Source organism: Rhipicephalus sanguineus, chromosome 1, assembly GCF_013339695.2.
Source record: "Rhipicephalus sanguineus isolate Rsan-2018 chromosome 1, BIME_Rsan_1.4, whole genome shotgun sequence".
Taxonomy (NCBI): domain Eukaryota; kingdom Metazoa; phylum Arthropoda; class Arachnida; order Ixodida; family Ixodidae; genus Rhipicephalus; species Rhipicephalus sanguineus.
In genome coordinates, this window is record NC_051176.1 from 152,768,968 (window position 1) to 152,787,921 (window position 18,954).

The 18,954-nt window shown below is 47.4% G+C and overlaps 1 protein-coding gene across 1 annotated transcript in view; it reads left to right on the plus strand.

The window, feature by feature from the left end:
* Positions 1 to 1,675: 1,675 nt before the first annotated feature.
* The window catches only part of LOC119379733 (neuromedin-K receptor), a 193,538-nt gene continuing 176,259 nt past the window's right edge, over positions 1,676 to 18,954 (plus strand). The window contains exons 1-2 of the mRNA XM_049412117.1: positions 1,676 to 2,104; positions 15,775 to 16,191. Coding sequence (XP_049268074.1) covers positions 1,676 to 2,104; positions 15,775 to 16,191 — 846 coding nt within the window. The remainder of the gene's footprint in view (positions 2,105 to 15,774; positions 16,192 to 18,954) is intronic.

Below are 18,954 nucleotides of genomic sequence, written 5' to 3' on the forward strand. Positions count from 1 at the left end.
CGCGAAGTGCGATATTTTTTCAAGCGTGGAGCGATGCCTCGTTACCTCTTTGGTCTCTTGAGGACGTGACCAGAAAGCATAGGCAGGAGAACCGAATACGTCAGGAAGGAAGACACAACCTTCTGCACTTGAGCCTGTGCGCATCCTGGGATTCCTGCAATGAACCTGGCCTTCAGTGCATAACTGCATCTCTTTTCGTGTAATGCTAAGTGAGGCGCCAAAGAAGAAATAACAAAGAAAGTTCATACAGTATCAAACCCGGCCTTTGCTAACGCGAGTTAAATATAAGCTCACATGTTCACACTGAGATGCTGTTACGCAAAACTTATCAGGTTATTTTGGTGTGAGTATACAAACAGCAACAGAGGGAGAGCATCTATACAGCTAGATAGCTGGTAAAAGCTATATAGTCGTATAGAGCGTGCTTAGAAAGAAAACACAACACTTTCAACAAGCAAATATCCCCGCCTAGGAGCGATGTTGAACAGAAGTCTCGTGTCGGTGGGACGCACGAAACCCTGACGAGATTGCAACCTTCCTAAGCAGCGGTCGAGGTCAGGTTGCGGCGGACGCGCGCGACGCAGCCAAAGCGTGGCATAAACAATGGTCTGCCCAAGGCGCTTGCAGGCGCGTACCAGGTATCTTCCTGATCGGTCCCATGAAGCTGTGAACGCGCGACGGGGTCACGATGGATGCGCGTACAGCCACGCACGTAGCCGCGGCACACAGCAGCTTTGACTGCTCCAGCAGCTTCGTGGCGCGTCTGATGCCGACGGCACAACACTCTGGTGACGCGAGAGAAGCGCCGACGAAGGGCGAGCTGCGTTTTAGGCCCGGGCCCGTAGCGAAGCGCCACCACCAACGTGTGCGCGCGCGGCGCGCGCGCGGTCGTGGCGTGCGTCACGTGGTTTGGGTCCGGGGCCGCCAGCATCGAACTTCCCAGGAGTCAGGTCGCAGAAGGAGCTCGGCGGTCGAAAAGGGTGCGTCGGGGACGCGGTGTTCTCTCGTCCCTCTCTCTTTCGAAGCATCCCGAACTTCTTCCTCCAGACCGGACGACGAAAGGATCGCTTGCGCCGATTGACCGGCGGCCAATCCTGCGGCGTGCCGTGGCAAGCAAGATATTCGCGGCGGCCGCGCGTGTCCCGTTTCCTCGCTTTTTTTCCCAATCTAGCCCGAAAGTCGTGCAAAGTCGTGCGGCCAGCTTTCGGTTCAACAGGTGCGGCGCCTGAGACATTTTCTGCGCGTTAATTTCAAAGGCGCTAGGAATTCGCTCTCCCTTCTTCAAATGGGATGAAGCGACGCGTGGAATACGCTCGACCAAAAGAAGACGAAAACCAAACGAAGCGACGACGTCAACACTGAACTCGTTACACCCTCGGGTTTGTGAACGAAATAAGTGAAACTGGACGATAGGCGCGAGCCATAAGCTACGTGGTTCCGTGAGTTCCTGTCTTCTCAACCACTTTCGAGCACACGCGTCGTTGACAACGTCGCCGAGAACTGTGAAGTGCGAAGAACAGTGACTTCGACAGTCTGGCGAATTCGTTTCTTCGTTTTGCTGAACCCTCACAGTAGGCGGCAAAATACAATGGAGTCGCTGGTATAGACTTGTTTTCGTGCTTATTTTTCTTCGATTCTCTCACGTGAAATCAGAACTACAGGAAAAAAAAATAGCATGGCTTCTTCGCTGCTGTTGAGTCGCCCGACGGACTTTGAACCTTACTCCTCCGGGCAGGGAGAGACGCTGACAGTGAACGTGAGCTGGGGCTTGCCGCCGATGAACCCGGCTGACGGCGAGGCCGGAGCCTCTGACCCTTCCTCGGTGGCCGAGGACCGGCTCTACGAGGTGCCAGTCGAGGTGATTGTGTTGCTGTCCGTCTGTTACGGCGCCATCTCGCTGGTGGCCGTAGTGGGCAACACGTTCGTGCTCTGGATCGTGGCCACGTCGCGCCGCATGCGAACCGAGACCAACTACCTGATCGCCAACCTGGCCATCAGCGACATCATCATCGGCCTGTTCTCCATCCCGTTTCACTTCCAGGCTGCGCTGCTCCAGCGGTGGCTCCTGCCGCGCTTCATGTGCGCTTTCTGCCCCTTCGTACAGGTCAGCGACCTCGACCATAGTTGGAAAGAGAAAATATATAGCTTTAGCGCATTACGATGCAAAAAAAAAAAAAAAAGCTTGAACAAGGGTGCGTACAGAAGCAGCCGTAGGGTAGTCTTCTCGAGCCGGTATATAAAAGCTTTACGGGAACGCTCTGGCTGGATATCGCTGTATACCAGAACTTTCCCGTGACCTAAATTTAAACGTTAGATGACTTCTATATAGAGTTAACCGGCCGTATAACAACGATCGCAAAAATGCTCGAACTCGTGCTCTACATACCTCTCTGCCTGTATGATTTCTTGCCAATGATTTCAGATCGTACTAGCGACCGTTCTGCACCTACTCGTGCAGAATTGTTGGTTTCTAGAGAAAGGGTCGGTACGAGTCTGAGGTACAGAGCCAAATTACCGGCGAAGTTGGCCAGATAATTTTTTTTTCTTGGGCCAATTGTTATCAACTCAGAAGTGTCCGACGCACTTGAAAAGTTCCACTGGGAAAATAATTCTACTTGAAATCATTGCTTCGAGTTTGTGCAGTGGGATAAAAGTTCCACTGACCTGTTAACAAAGAAATTCTAGCTTCATGTCGTGTAACTGGAGTGCAGAGAGGTAGTCGAAGCGTTTTGACTTAGAATGTGCGAGGGAAAAAGATCATACGGCAACGTTTACGCGTTCAAGAACGCAGTGAATGCTGTTCTCTCCCGCCACGTAAGTCAAGCAATATCGAAGTGCCTGAACGAATTACATGGGCGAACGAAACAGCGCTAGAATGTGGGTCTGCCATTCAGTTTCGACCGGTCTCTGCGAGTATACGGGGCAAACTTGAACCGTGGACGCTTAGTTTTTAAGGGCATTTCACATTTATGGAGTATTTACGCAGAAGTATCGCATTGCAAACTCTAGTATATAGTGACGTTTAGCGGGTGTTTATTGCTCTTTTTTGTCGTTAGAGTTTCAGTCGTTGCTTGCGAAAATTTTTCTGTGTACAGGTTCTGCTTATTGCAGAAAATTCTATGAGTCGGATCAAGCTTTTTTTTTCCCGGTCGAGTTGCGTTTCTTTGCGGAACGAAGCTCGACCGCGTATTCAGAGAACACGTATTACATTCGCCTAATATGTGTTGTGTGTATTCGTGTTCGGTGTACACGTTTGGAAAGGTAAGAAGAAAGAACAAAGGAAAACGTGAGGTATAGTACGAGCGCTGGCCTCACTGTTATCGTTTTATCCTTCTGGCCCTCACGTTTTCCTTTCTGTCTTTTTTCACGCTGTATGGGCTTAACTTTTCGCGCAATTTTTTCTTCTTATTTCCGTGTACCTACAAACGTGTCAGGTTCACAGTCACAGCACTCATTCGAATGCGCTTCAAAGTTGTCCTCTCCAATCAGAGAAATCGAACGAGAGAGGACAATTCGCGAACCATCGGTTATGTGTGCGGTCGCGAGGATGCAGTCCTAAAAAAAAAAAGAAAAAGAAAAACACTGCGCAACTTCGTTTATTTTGCGCGCTGTCGGAGCTGGCCTAATTTGATAACCTGGGTCACACAAAAGGAATGAAAAAGGGTGCCGTATTGGAAGTAAAGACGACGCATAGTCTTGCTTATTTCGTGTATGCTGTTGTCCGTATTTCCATGGCGCTGTTTATTCCACTTTTGCATAATTCGTTTTGAGCCAACCGTGTCTGTTGGACACTTGAATAATGCCCCTTTTCGCAACACCCCCAGCCACCCTCCCCTTTCTTTTATCACGATTTGGCCTCTTGTTAAACAAAGGCGTTGCTCTTTTATATCAGTTATCCAAACTTTGTTTTTTTTCCCCCTTTTTTTCACGAAGATGTTTCAGGCAAAGCGCAGATTTTATTACGCTCAGGTAGACGTGCGACGATTGTTTCTTTTTTTTTAGCTTTCATTACGGCGTCTCTTTTCGAAGGACGATGCAGCCGGGAAACAAGTGAGTACGGGGCATTTCCTTAAAAGGAAGCTAATACTCAGGAACGAAGAAAACGTTTCACTTGCCATCCACTGCGCCTAATTGAGACAACTTCTTCGGCAGTTCTTGCTTAAGAATATAAGAGGGCCTGAAAGAAAATTGTCCTTGTTAGGATGGCATAATCCGGGTTTCTGTTTTGAAGCCAACAAATTTTACTTGGTGAGGTTGTCATCATGGAGAGAGTTTCGGCGTTTCTAGTGCATTTCAACAGAAAAATGGGAGCCAGCACTGAGGAAAGGAAGACCCTTAAGGGTAAGTTTTTAGGTCGTTGCCTTCCTAATTCCCTACTGAAATGCACGTGAAAGGGAAAAATTGTGTCGCTAAGCAACCGCTAGACCAAGTTGAATGAATTTCGTTTCATTAGATATGTTTATATTTTTTCTTCTAGTGAATGTTAGAAGGTTATTTCTCAATTAGATCCTCAAATTATTTTGTAATGGCACCGGAACAGTTATCGTAGCCCTCTAAGCAAAAATTCATTCGGCAGTTTAAATCGCAAAAGCATGCTTCGTTTTGTGGGGTTGCGTAAGGGTACCATAAAAGCGAAAGAAAGCAGAGACCATAGCCACTAGACCACCGCGGTGGGTAGAGTGACTGCTCTGGGCTCCGCAACGCTTCATCCATATAGATACGGTGGTTACCTAACCTGGAGTAGCAAGCCAGGCGACAAACCAGGCTAACCTCTCCGGGCATTTCATTAAAGTATCTTATCTCTCTCTCCTTAACCGGAGCATGTTTATTCTCGGCATCTGTTTGTTAATATGACAGGGCCCGTGCTTGATTTTTTACCTGAAGTTATCAGGTCACCTGAGCGAAGCAGTTTACTTGCGGGCCATCTTACCCTCGTTAGAAAGCTTTCCGCAAGTGACAGTAGGAGCTTCTGCCCACGAAATTGCCGCGTTAATTGACGAAAGTAATAAATTTCGCGTACAGGAGTCGTTTCTTCGTTACTCTACAACTGGCGAGGAAGCTTTTTCCACCGTATATAGGGGGACTTTATGGACTCGTAAAACGCTGCATGAAGCGGCGTCAAGAGTGAATCCCCTCTCATTTAATGTGAAGGATTTTGAGCTCGTATTTTGTAAGGATTCTTTGTGTTTCATTGATTCGACATTCGACCTCGCTTCGTAAGATGCCGCTTCTTCGCTGTCGCCGGCGTCGGCCACTAGAAAGGTCAAGCAATAAGTAGTGGACAGAACCAGAGTGAGTGAGTGAGTGAGTGAGTGAGTGAGTGAGAGAGTGAGTGAGTGAGTGAGTGAGTGAGTGAGTGAGCGAGCGAGCGAGCGAGCGAGCGAGCGAGCGAGCGAGCGAGTCAGTCAGTCAGTCAGTCAGTCAGTCAGTCAGTCAGTCAGTCAGTCAGTCAGTCAGTCAGTCAGTCAGTCAGTCAGTCAGTCAGTCAGTCAGTCAGTCAGTCAGTCAGTCAGTCAGTCAGTCAGTCAGTCAGTCAGTCAGTCAGTCAGTCAGTCAGTCAGTCAGTCAGTCAGTCAGTCAGTCAGTCAGTCAGTCAGTCAGTCAGTCAGTCAGTCAGTCAGTCAGTCAGTCAGTCAGTCAGTCAGTCAGTCAGTCAGTCAGTCAGTCAGTCAGTCAGTCAGTCAGTCAGTCAGGTCAGTCAGTCAGTCAGTCAGTCAGTCAGTCAGTCAGTCAGTCAGTCAGTCAGTCAGTCAGCAGTCAGTCAGTCAGTCAGTCAGTCAGTCAGTCCAGTCAGTCAGTCAGTCAGTCAGTCAGTCAGTCAGTCAGTCAGTCAGTCAGTCAGTCAGTCAGTCAGTCAGTCAGTCAGTCAGTCAGTCAGTCAGTCATCAAGTCAGGTCAGTCAGTCAGTCAGTCAGTCAGTCAGTCCAGTCAGTCAGTCAGTCAGTCAGTCAGTCAGTCAGTCAGTCAGTCAGTCAGTCAGTCAGTCAGTCAGTCAGTCAGTCAGTCAGTCAGGTCAGTCAGTCAGGTCAGTCAGTCAGTCAGTCAGTCAGTCAGTCAGTCAGTCAAGTCAGTCAGTCAGTCAGTCAGTCAGTCAGTCAGTCAGTCAGTCAGTCAGTCATCAGTCAGTCACAGTCAGGTCCAGTCAGTCAGTCAGTCCAGTCAGTCAGTCAGTCATCAGTCAGTCAGTCAGTCAGTCAGTCGTCTCAGTCATTCATCATCAGTCAGTCAGTCAGTCAGTCAGTCGTCAGTCAGTCCAGTCAGTCAGTCAAGTCATCAGTCAGTCCAGTCGTCAGTCAGTCAGTCAGTCAGTCAGTCATCAGTCATCAGTCAGTCAGTCAGTCAGTCTCAGTCGTCAGTCAGTCAGTCAGTCAGTCAGTCAGTCATCAGTCAGTCAGCATCAGTCAGTCCAGTCAGGTCAGTCCATCATCAGTCAGTCAGTCAGTCCGTCAGTCAGTCAGTCAGTCAGTCCATCAGTCAGTCAGTCAGTCAGTCAGTCAGTCAGTCAGTCAGTCAGTCAGTCAGTCATTCAGTCAGTTCAGTCATCAGTCAGTCAGTCCGTCAAGTCAGTCAGTCCGTCATCCCAGTCAGTCTCAGTCAGGTCAGTCAGTCAGTCAGTCAGTCAGTCAGTCAGTCAGTCAGTCAGTCAGTCAGGTCAGTCAGTCAGTCAGCAGTCAGTCAGTCAGTCAGTCAGTTCAGTCAGTCAGTCAGTCAGTCAGTCAGTCAGTCAGTCAGTCAGTCGTCAGTCGTCAGTCAGTCAGTCAGTCAGTCAGTCAGTCAGTCAGTCAGTCAGTCAGTCAGTCAGTCAGTCAGTCAGTCAGTCAGTCAGTCAGTCAGTCAGTCAGTCAGTCAGTCAGTCAGTCAGTCAGTCAGTCAGTCAGTCAGTCAGTCAGTCAGTCAGTCAGCAGTCAGTCAGTCAGGTCAGTCAGTCAGTCAGTCAGTCAGTCAGTCAGTCAGTCAGTCAGTCAGTCAGTCAGTCAGTCAGTCAGTCAGTCAGTCAGTCAGTCAAGAACCTTATTGAAAGGTCCTGAGGAGTTGAAGCCGCCGGGGGATCCACGAGGGACACCCTAGCAGCCGCTACCACAAAAAAAATATTCACGAAATGGCCGCCCGTATTTTGTACTAATCCCCGAATTCATTTTCAATTCCTTTCGCGCACCGCTATGGTGGGCTCTGATGACGCCGCGTCGCTGTTATCCGTGGTTTTGGCCTGTCGCGTCTGTGCGTTCATTTTAACGCGATAGTATTAAAGAGATCGTTTCGCAGAGTTTCCGATGTCGACGTCGGTGTCGGCGGCGGCGTCGATGGTTGTGAGCATAAAAACGGCGTTGTCCGTGAGCGAGAATGCGATATCGATGCAAATAAATAAATAATAGAAAATGTTCGGTCCGAGCATGGTCCCTCAATACTTTTTACTGGTCATTAAACTCCCGCGAAAGTTTCATATAGGGACAAAGGTGCTCAGTAGAGGCGCCACCGTAAGAAGGGCATTGATCTGCCGCGCTTGGTAGGGCAGTTGCGCGTTCGCGGAAGCGTTTGCCGTCAAATACACTTCCTCAGATATTTTCATTCTCCGTGTTCTCGCTAGCAAATGATAGCAGTTATTAGTATTGTCAACATGGTACATGATGCGCGTTGTCAAATCGCCCAAGTCATTGATTGCTGGCAATGTTTTGACTGAGGGTGTCTGTCAAGTGACGCGTGTGTTCGTGACGTTCCTACATTTCTAGATTCCTGCATAGTCGCTTTCGGTCTTAAACCGAACACTTTAACTGGGTGTAGATAAATCAAAAGCGCACATTGAGATACCACAAAACGGAGAGGGATGCTCGTGTTGTTTTCCTTTTTTTTTCTTTGGTGTCACAATTTGCGCTTTTGATTTTGAAGATTAACAAAAATAATGAGGTGAAACTGCTGTGAGCTGATTTTGCTAGATATGGGCACTATATATGTGCAATTTTCAAGCGAAAGGTTTTGATTTTACGCATGCAGATTTCATAATACTGCCGAGTTCTAATATACGCGGCTCTTTTTTTATCCATTCCTATATACTGTCGCAATGACCACGAGTTCTAAGTTGGCGTTCCAGTTAACCACTCTGTTCCTTCTATGTAAACCAGCACAAATCGAGATCGACTCGGAGCTTCCATCAACGCAGTTATTCAGCTTAAACTGATCAATCATCTGCATTACTCTTCTTAAACCTTTCTAGATTTTTTCTCGATTAAGCGACAGCACCGCCAAACAGTACTATCAACGTAAAACAAAATATTGCATTTTGGCCCACGGCATCAGTTTTTAGTTTCTATCATTATCCAGAAAGCAAACGCACACACTCCGAACATCGCACTTCACATAAAACTCCAAAAACACTCACACACACTACACAAACAATTCTAGGCACGATGTCTTCCACCAGTCTTGGTCGATCTCGAGGCAGTGAAACGATGTTTCCATTCACTGTGCACATGTCCGCACGTATAATGTCACTTGCATCGAAATGTTTTTCGCACACGCGAACGTACTTGGAGTCGAACGAAAATCCGACAGTCTCCTGTCGCGGGATTGCACGTTTCCACCTGTCGCGTTGTTCTGCGTCGGCTGGTAAACAGAACAAGGAGACTTTTTCGACTGTGCCCTTGTATCCCGAGCGACAGCCCGACACACAGCAGGTGTTGGGCATCGCTGTCACGACGAGGTGACCGCGAAAAGAAAAAAGGGGTGCAACCAGCACACACAACACCACTCCGCGCCCACTCTCCGCTAATGACGGCCAGCAGCAGCCGGCTTCCTCGTCCGCCTTCTAGCAGGGGCGTAGCCAGAAATTTTTTTCGGGGGGGGGGGGTTCAACCATACTTTATGTATGTTTGTGCGTGCGTTTGTATGCGTGCGTGTATATGTACGCAAGCAAAATTGAAAAATTTCGGGGGGGGGGGGGTTGAACCCCCCAACCTCCCCCCCCCCCCTGGCTACGCCCCTGCCTTCTAGCTACGCCAGCGCCGCGGCACGGAAAGTGCGGGCGGTATATGAAGCTCTCCCATTGAGTTACGCGGGAGTTTCATGACCAGTAAAAGTATTGAGGGACCATGGTCCGAGTGAGGATAGAACCCGGGCTTTCTGCGTGGCAAGCAGGTGTTCTACCACAGAGCCACGACAGTGCTTGAAACTGTTTCGTAAAAAAAACGTTGTAAGAATGTCATGCAGTGGGAGGAGTCTAATTAACGCATGTAATATTGAGTGGCAGAGTCATGGAATCGCACCAGGCGTCAAAACGTGTGAATTGCGCAACGAGTGGGTGGTTAAAAGGTGCCCACCCATTATAAAGTGTGGAGCTGCGCAGGTGCGCGTAGCACCTTACGGACGCGTAGTGGGCACTTCGCCAATTTGCAAAAGGAAGAATTATGGCGTAGTGGGCACTTCGCAACTGTACCTGCTGAATGCATTATAGGATAACTTGAAACGTGCAATGTTACGCGCACAAACGTTCCTTTCCTTGCGGCACGGGTGAAGGCAATGCGCACGGGGCCAGATTACGCTATCGCGTTCTACAAATACTCTTAAAGGCGAAGCTCAAGCGTATTTCAAGTTTTTGTGGACCCTTTAGTAATTTGTTCTAGTTGATAAATGAGTGCTAAATGAGTGATAAATGAGTTGATAAATGAGTGGCAATGGCTTGTCGTATCTGTTCGGGCATTATCCTCCGTGGTTCAACTTAGCGCGGCACAAGCGTGTTGAGGCGAGTGCAGAAATTCTCAAACTATGACATTGAGAAACTTTGGAACACAAGGGCAATGAGAATATTTGTATGCCACACTGAGGAACGTTTGTCAATGACAGGGAAGAGATGGGAAACTGAAATGCTAACAAAGAAGGTGCTTCTTGCCGCTCCAGTCCATTCGTTGGCTGAGCGGAGAGAATGTTTCGGGTCAACAGGAGAGAACTCTGGCGCCTCCAAAATACAAGTGAGGACGCCACCGCTTCCCGAGTCTGCGTGGCGCGCAAGAACCTCGCATAAATTGCGAGTCGCTGTGGCGGCGTGATAATGAAATGGTTCGTGCGGTCCCACATACTTAAAATGCATATTACCGTGGCGGCACGATATCGAACACAGTGGTGGGCGACACTTTGTTTAAACGGGATAGCGTTAAAGAGCCAGTGTCGCAGAAAATGCGGTGTCGCCGTCCGTGGCCGGTGAGCGGAAAATCGGCGTTGTACGTGAGCGAAAATTCCCGATGGACGTAAATAATTAAAAATCGGGGTTCGAGCCGGAATTGAACGCACGCATTCTGCGTGGCAGTCAAATGTTGTATACCACGGAGCCACGCCAGTGGTTGAAACTGAGTTGGAAAAATGCACTATACAGGCGTCATGTAGGACAAGGAGTCGCGTGAACAGTAGTGATGCAGAACTATCGATGGTACTATCGATACTATCGATAGCTGAGTCACTATCGAACTATCGATGGTAAAAAATACTATCGATAGCGCTATCGATAGTAAAAAATTCGATGGTACTATCGATAGTATAAAATCAACAGCGCGGACTCACTGCAGAATAAACTTGGTTCCCCGCGCACGTGGTACATAGGGGAACCTGAAGAGCAGACTGAAGGGCAAGAAAGTTGACATGATTGTGTTCTTCACCATAGTGATTTGCTGACACATGATCATAAAGCCAAACTGTTCAGCTGCAGCGGAAAGGAAGTCTTTAGACGAGGTGGGACTGCGCGGCTTCAAATTGATATTGTATTTTATGATTTCAAAATAAAAAATATCAGGAAGTTAATTTTAAGGTGTAACTGGTTGCTTTTGGATACGAATTTATTGATGGATATATTCCGCCATTTTCACTGCGGAAATAATTAATTTCTCTGCCAAAAATTGCTCATAAATTAAGCGAAGCTGGTAATAGGCTATCGCAAATATTTTGGCAATATGGCCGGCCAGCAACCGCATCATTATTCACACCACGATCGATAGTATTGTCACGTGATTGTGACGGTGAAGAATGCTGCAGCAAGACTGGGAAATACGGAGCTCTTTATTTGGGCGAACTTGTGCCCAGAAAATCAAAACTCAAAATACAACCGACGCATGCTGCGCACTGATAGCGGCGGGAGCAGTTGTCAGCCATTGAGTAATCTGATCATCGGCGGGAACGCGTCGTCCTTTATACATCAGTCATCAAACCTTCCAGCGTTATCGCTGGTGAAGCTTCTCAAACATTACGGCGCGGTCTGCGTCAAACGTTGCTAACAGTCTTTGTGGGTGCAACTCGAATACGTAAAAACAAAACAGTAAACACGCGTGGCAGTAATACCGCTAGTAATATAAACGATGGTACTACCGATTGCACTATCGATAGTTTGTCGATAGTAGCACTATCGATAGTTTGTTTACACTATCGATAGTTTCAAAAAAGCTATCGATACTACCGATAGTCAATTTACCGATAGTTCTGCATCACTAGTGAACAGACGTAATATCGCGTGGCAGAAGCAGTAGAATCACACCTGAAGTCACACCACGTGAAATGCGTAACGAGCGAGTGGCTTAAAGTTGCCCGCCCATTACAACGGACTCAGCAATAATTCGTCATCGTCATCCACGTCATCACCAGAAGCCGCCACAGTATCAACAATGTGTGCTGCGGCTATGTAGGCGAGCGTATTGCCTTACAGGCGCGCAACGGGCACTTCGCTATAGTTTGAAAAATGTTGAATAACGGCGCAGTAGGGAACTTCGCAACTGCACTTGCAATAGGAATGCATTCTAGGAGAGTTTAGAACTTCCAATGTTACGCGCACAGACATTCATTTCCTCGCGGCATGGTTTGTGTGTCCAGCGAGAAGCGAAGCATGGTAAGCGAATGAAAAGGTGATCCGAACGCGGCCCGAACCACTCTCGCGTTCCACTCTTAAATGCAAAGCTTAAGCGTCCTCTCATTTGCTTCTCGGCTAGACGTCGAGAATGAAGTAGAGGATGAGGAATAACCTGACGACGACGACGTAGATACTGGTGAGAAGTGCATATAATGACGAAGACTTAATGAAAAGAACGCACAGCAAACCAACTTAAGTACTGTGTCCGAGTAAAAAAATATGAAAAATGAAACCGACTATTTTAAAGGGACGGACTACCAATTTTTGTGGTACCTGTTTTGTTTAGCGCAACGAGAAGCTCACCGGTCAGAGTGTTTTAATCACGGAATGGTAACGCAGGAAACGCCGTGAAAGGTTTATAATCGAAATTTTCGATCTGCGGCGACTATGAAATCGTATGCACACAACCAGCGCCTCCTGAGGCGCTGACACAACCCATGCTGCAAAGAGTGGGAGGTGAGCGCGAGAGCGGTTCGTTCGTGCACGGTGGTTTGTTGCGCATGCGTGCACTCCACCTTGTCTGCGCCGTGCTCCCGACCGGGCTGCAGAAATTAGGCGCCTTTTCCTCTTCAAACCACTACCACCACCACCTTGCACTCAGCGCGCATGCGCCGCTCGACATGTTCCATTATAGTTGCCGCGAAGGCAGCGCCGCTTCTCAGCGTGCAACTTTTCTCAGCGTGCAACAGAATAGAGTGGGGATGGATAATTACATGAATACGCTTTAATTTTAAGCATTAATTATGGTGCGCATGAAAGCATTAGACTTCGTACAGCAAGTTGAACGACTCCATAAACCAGCTTCAAGGTTCTTCCGCTATAGAGTGCGCGACATACCGGTTTTTTGTGACTTTTATTTAAAAATGTAAATACTACTCAGATCACGATAAGGATGCTTGAATCCGTCTTTAAATTTGCACCACGATCTAATCACACGTTATGGCCAGTTGTCGGTCCCTTTAAAACCGCGTTCAGCAACTGGCCCGATATCTTCGTATCGATGTCTGCGTATGACAACGCCTTCGCCTTCGCTAAGAAAACAGAAAGGGCAACAAAGTGTCGTCTTCGCTCGGGCAATATAAGACGGCGTTGTTTACTGAAGGTCCAGGAACGCGAAACAAACGGCTGCTGGTGTCGAAAGCCCGCGAAACCAAGACGAAAGACGTTTGCTGGACACACGTGGAATTGCGGCAACAAATACCTCATCCCCATCCAGCCACTCTTGGCGAGTCCCTCGGCTATAGAGACGGAAGGAGGGTGCGCTCGAGCAATTTCCGGCTGAATGTCCACCCGCCACGTTTCCTTCCTCTTATCGATCTTCTCGTCCGGATAAAAGGTTGGAAAAGGGAATAAATATTTACGTGTACTTCTGGAGAAAAAATAGAGACGGAACTTTGACACCCTTAGGAGGATGCTCAGCAATGCTCGCGTACACGCTTGACCATACCAGCAAAGTTGAGAGGTTATATATATATATATATATATATATATATATATATATATATATATATATATATATATATATATATATATATATATATATATATATATAAGAAAACCTCTCAACTTTGCTTTTGCTTGTACGCGAGCATCTATAGAGTTCCGTCTCTAAGACACCGGTCAGAGTGTTGTCACACACACACACACACACACACACACACACACATATATATATATATATATATATATATATATATATATATATATATATATATATATATATATATATATATATATATATATATTTACCAGTTTCTTTAGTCCCTCTGCGTAAGAGTTCGCCGCCTGGGAATACTTTGCTGTTTGTGTTGGTCGGTAAGCATTTTTAGTACCCACCTTGCACACACTGTGATATCTGGGCTTTTCAGTTACAATCGTGCAAATTGTAGTGCGGCAGACAATAGGAAATTCATCCGACAGGCCACTAACTGTCAGTCGTCGATCTAATCGCAATGCCCGGTCCACTTGTTAAACAGTTTCATTGGTCTGGATTCTGGCCCTTCCATTCCGCTCTTAGTCGTGCGCATTTGTGCGGCCATTTGTGAAGTATCGACACAATTTTATTAGCTTTCCTTGACTCACCACTTCATGTCCATAAACTAGGCACAATTCCGCATAAATTTGAGAAGCTGATGATCCTTTTGGAAGGAAAAATTTAATTACAGCAGGCGCGAGCGATGACTTTCGCAGACATTGTCGTTTGAATTCCCCGACAAGCAGACGATTACTGAGTCAGAACAATAACTTCAGTACCTTCGCGAAGAATTAACAGATGGGGCTGCACAATTTAATCTGCATTCTAATGTATGACTTTTTGAATATTACCAAATGGCCCTTACTTTTTGAATAGCCCTCGTATATATATATATATATATATATATATATATATATAATATATATATATATATATATATATATATATATATATATATTATATATATATATATATATATATATATATATATATATAGAGAGAGAGAGAGAGAGAGAGAGAGAGAGAGAGAGAGAAAGAGAGAGAGAGAGAGAAGAGACACAACTAAGCGGTTGTCTTAATTTTATTTGCCAACGGTTTCGACCGGAGGACCGGTCTTCGTCAAGCCCTGACGAAGACCGGTCCTCCGGTCGAAGCCGTTGGCAAATAAAATTAAGACAACCGCTTAGTTGTGTCTCTTCTCTTCCCAAGTACGTTTGCCCGATTGGAAAAGCTCCTTCATATATATATATATATATACATATATATATATATATATATATATATATATATAGTGAGCGAGAGTGCAAGGAAGAATAGAAATAGCATTAAGTGGGATGGAATACTGGGTGAGTTGGTGCAGTTGGCGCGTTGGCGCTTCTCGTCTTCGCGTTCGTCTGTGTTTTTCGCGCTGTTAGCCATGGAGAATATAACCTCGTTTGTTGAAAGCGATTTTATCCGACGCCAGCGCATAAAGGCTAGCGTTCTTTAATTATCGCGTGTAATGCGGTTTCTTAGAGATTGAGCGACCGCTAGGATGAGCTTCAAGAACTTACACGTGTTAATAATAATATCTGGGGTTTTACGTCCCAAAACCAATATTTGATTATGAGAGACGCCGTAGTGGAGGGCTCCGGAAATTTCGACCATCTGGTGTTCTTTAACGTGCACCTAAAACTAAGTACACGGGCCTCTACCATTTCGCCTCCATCGAAATGCGACCGCCGCGGCCGGGATCGAACCCGCGACCTTCGGGTCAGCAGCCGAGCACCGTAACCGCTATACCACCGCGGCGGACAACTTACACGTGTTAGATACGACACTTTGGTGCCAGAAAAGGAAGAAAAAATCCTATGCGATTCCTCAAATAGAGAAGTAGCTTTGCTAGAATTTTGTTCGAGACACCGTAGAAACATAATGGTCAAAAGGTGTGGGGAAGACGTGAGCTTTTGCAGTTACCAAGGCGCGTTTTCTTATGCAGTCATGATGGAGCCCATTTCACGAGGTACAGTAAGAGGCTAGGGTGGCTGCATGTACAGGCTGTTTCACACTTAGGGGAAAACTCAAATCACATGGCAATACGCTCCGAGTTTTCTCCTAACTGTGAAACAGCCTACGTACATCCTGTGCACTGATGTTTTCGAACGGGAGGGATCAGGAGCATTTACGACGGCCCGAAAGGGGCCGGGAGAGGCTTCACGATCTTTCGCGGGCCGCGACAGTTTTGTAACGTGCTGTACCAACTAGCCATGCACTCCACTTTGATGAACGAGAACAATCTGCGAGTATACAGTCGCCCGTATACGGGGCACATAAACAGCCGCGGTGACATACAAAGCATATATTTCTGCTCGACTGTGTGCTTGATCGAGTAGTTGGTATCCACCAGCTTGGTCTTTCTTTCGCCCTTCCCATGGTCTTGCAGGTGCTGTCAGTCAACGTGTCCATCTTTACGCTGACGGCGATTGCCGTGGACCGGTACAGGGCCATCACGATCCCGCTGAAGGCGCGCCTCAATTCCCGCCTGACTGCGCGGGTCCTCATCGGCGTCATCTGGGTGGCGTCGGCCATGGCGGCGGCGCCGTACGCGTTCGCTCTGCGCGTCACCCTTGTCCAGGACGAACGCACTGGCGAACGCACGCGCCCCTTCTGCCACAACGTGGCGCTGCCTCCCAGCGCCTGGCGCGTCTACAACAATGCGCTTGTCTGCTCGCAGTACTTCGCACCCCTGCTGGTCATCTGCTACGTGTACGAGCGCATTCGCCGCCTGCTCAAGGACTCGACCATCCCCGGAAACCCGGAGTCTGTGCGAGACGCCATCGTCGTCAGGAACAAGAAAAAGGTGAGCGCTTTCTCATTTACATGTACAGACGCAAGATAAACGACCATCGGACGCTACCGCTAAACGTCCACCGCTACCGCAAGTCTCGTGGAAGCAGCTGTCCATGAGAGAATTAACGAGGCCAAAGCATTTCTCTGGATCGTGGTCTCGGCTCTGGCTCGTTTCTGTTAAACGCACTGCACAAACGACTGTGTTATCTATATAAACATGTCTATAAACATGTCATCTGTTAAAACAGATGACATGTTTTAACATTTCCCTCTGGGCTGTGTTGCAGGCCATTCATTCGCTGTTAAGTCTTCTTCGCGATAAGCCGCGGCCTTTTTCACTGCAAAGTTTGTGTATACGGTAGGCGTCTGACTATAGAAGTCTTTATCGTGTTTGCTTTCACCGTTATGACGTTTCAGATTGTCAGCTACCTGAAACTGTTTGAAGTGTGAGCTGAAGTCGGCGAAGAAAACAATTAGTGAAACGTGCGAGTATAGTCCCCGCAGAAAAAAGATTAGCACAAGTGACCGTTAAGGCCAATAATCGCTTGTGCTAATCTTTTTCTGCGGCGACCGTACATTAAGGGAACACTAATACAAATTACTTCCGCGAGGTCAAAGGCTTCGTAAGACCTGACTCTCTATACGGTATGGCAATATGTGACTTCATATTGCCATAACATGCAGTTACTCAGCTCAAGAACGACAGAGCGCATGTGAACTGCGCCGAGCTAATGGGAAAATATCGCCGGGATAATGTAGCCATTTTATTGAAATATTTTTCGCCGCTTTTTATTTAAGCTTCGTCGCTGATCTGAGCGGTATCAAAAGAATGAGTGACTAGTGAGTGGCACGAATGAAAAAAATACGAGCGACGGGAATCGATACATTTAGTTTGTTCGACATGGCTGTCAGCCCTTACACATGTTCAGCTTGGAATAGCACTTTCGTCCTCGCTTTGACTCTGCGTATAGGGCGCACCGCCTACACAGCGTTCTTCGATTTAGCTTCCGGCATGCAAGTGAAGCACGCGTGTTATCTTCTGCTCTCTTTAGTTCGAAAGTGCAGGCGTTGTACAGACATTTTATTGCGATAGCAATTATACGGACAGTCTCGGCTGGTTTTCGCCGTCCCCGTCGCCGCCGTCATGTACCGTATATATATATATATATATATATATAAGTCCCAAAGAAAGATAATTCAGAAAAATGCTTCCGAAGCGCGGAATCGAACCAGCAACCTCTCGATCCGCAGCGCGTGGCGCTAGCCATTACGCCGCAAAGAGCAGATCCTCCAGGTAGCTAACATCAAGCGTTATATACACACCCTTTACCGCTGGCAGGACTCAGAGACGGCAGGCGCTTATAAGCATTTTTTCATTACCAGCGAGATGGCGCGAGGAGCGCAACGGGCGTAGAGAGCCTTCATGTGCGCGCCTGCGTGCCTCCGACGGGGGCACGGAGGCGCGCACATAAAGGCTCTCTAAACGGGCGCATTTAAATGTCGTCGGACAGCTCGCTCGCTCCTTCTAATATTTGCGCAGGGAGAACCTTGCCCTTCCGCTGTTTGCTCGCGCGGTATACTCGCGGGCAACTTTTCTTGGCAATGAAGGGAAAGCTACGGGGCGGAGCGTCTGCACATGTACTGCTACGCGAATTAGTCCGGTTTGGCGCGCGTCTCGTAACGCCGTGGAAAATGATGGCTAGCGTTGCATTTCGACGCAAACGCTGCTCAGCGTCTAAGGTACGGGTAAAAGGCGCGACTTCACGCACGCAAAAACGCAAAGTGACAACGTATAACTGAAAGAAATACATGTACCTCGCTTGTGAGCGCTGCGTTCCGTCTCAAAAACCTACATGTAGAAAACAAAGGAGTATTTTATATATCTCACGCATAAAATACGGACGCAATTGTGGGACTACATTCATTAGCGGTAGGATACGTGCATTGTGGCTCTGTAGCCTTCGCTTCATTGCCAAGAAAAGTTGTCCGCGCACATATCCTCCTGAGACCCGGCAATGGGAAATTTGTCCAATATATTGGACATTGCAACACAGCGCACCGCGGCATTCCAAGCGCTTGCCTCCTCCCGGAAAGCGTGTCCTCGGCTGCTTGTGGGACCCGTGCTGCCATCTAGTGAATGTGGTCAATGTCGGTGTGTTTCCCGCCTCTCAGGAGCACTCGAAATGGCGGGATTGAGCACGAACGATTTCTATGGCTGCCGCCTAAGAAGTAAGTAGATTTATATTCATTCTTGGATGTCTTAAAGCGCATTTAAGCATTGATTTGTGTTCGTAAGACGTTAGAGCACACAAAGAAATTCATATTTGAGCAAAAAATGGGGTAGTCTTTTTTGCATGCGTTGCGTATTTGACAATGTCCAATATAATGGACATTGGGTGTCAATGACAACAAAAACACGACAGTACGCGCGTGTGCTCTCTTTGCGCTCTACAGAGAGTAATACCTTTTTCGCTGCAGTTCTCTCGTTATTACATTTACACTTCACGTATTTTCTTTTGTAGGTAATAGGCCCCGTGTGAGTGATGCCACGGCTGAGAAAATCTTGGAGAGAATTGCAGAGCGGGACACCTCAGACTTGGACCTCTCGGATAGTGATGACGACTCTGCTGAAGACTTCGTGTTTACTTCATGAACTTAAGGTTGCAACATGAAAACAAAGTTTTTTTGCGGAAAGTGCCAACTGTTCTTTGCATCACGAAGGAACGGCGATGCTTTGAAAATGCCCACTCATCTTAAACTAAGATTTGCGGAC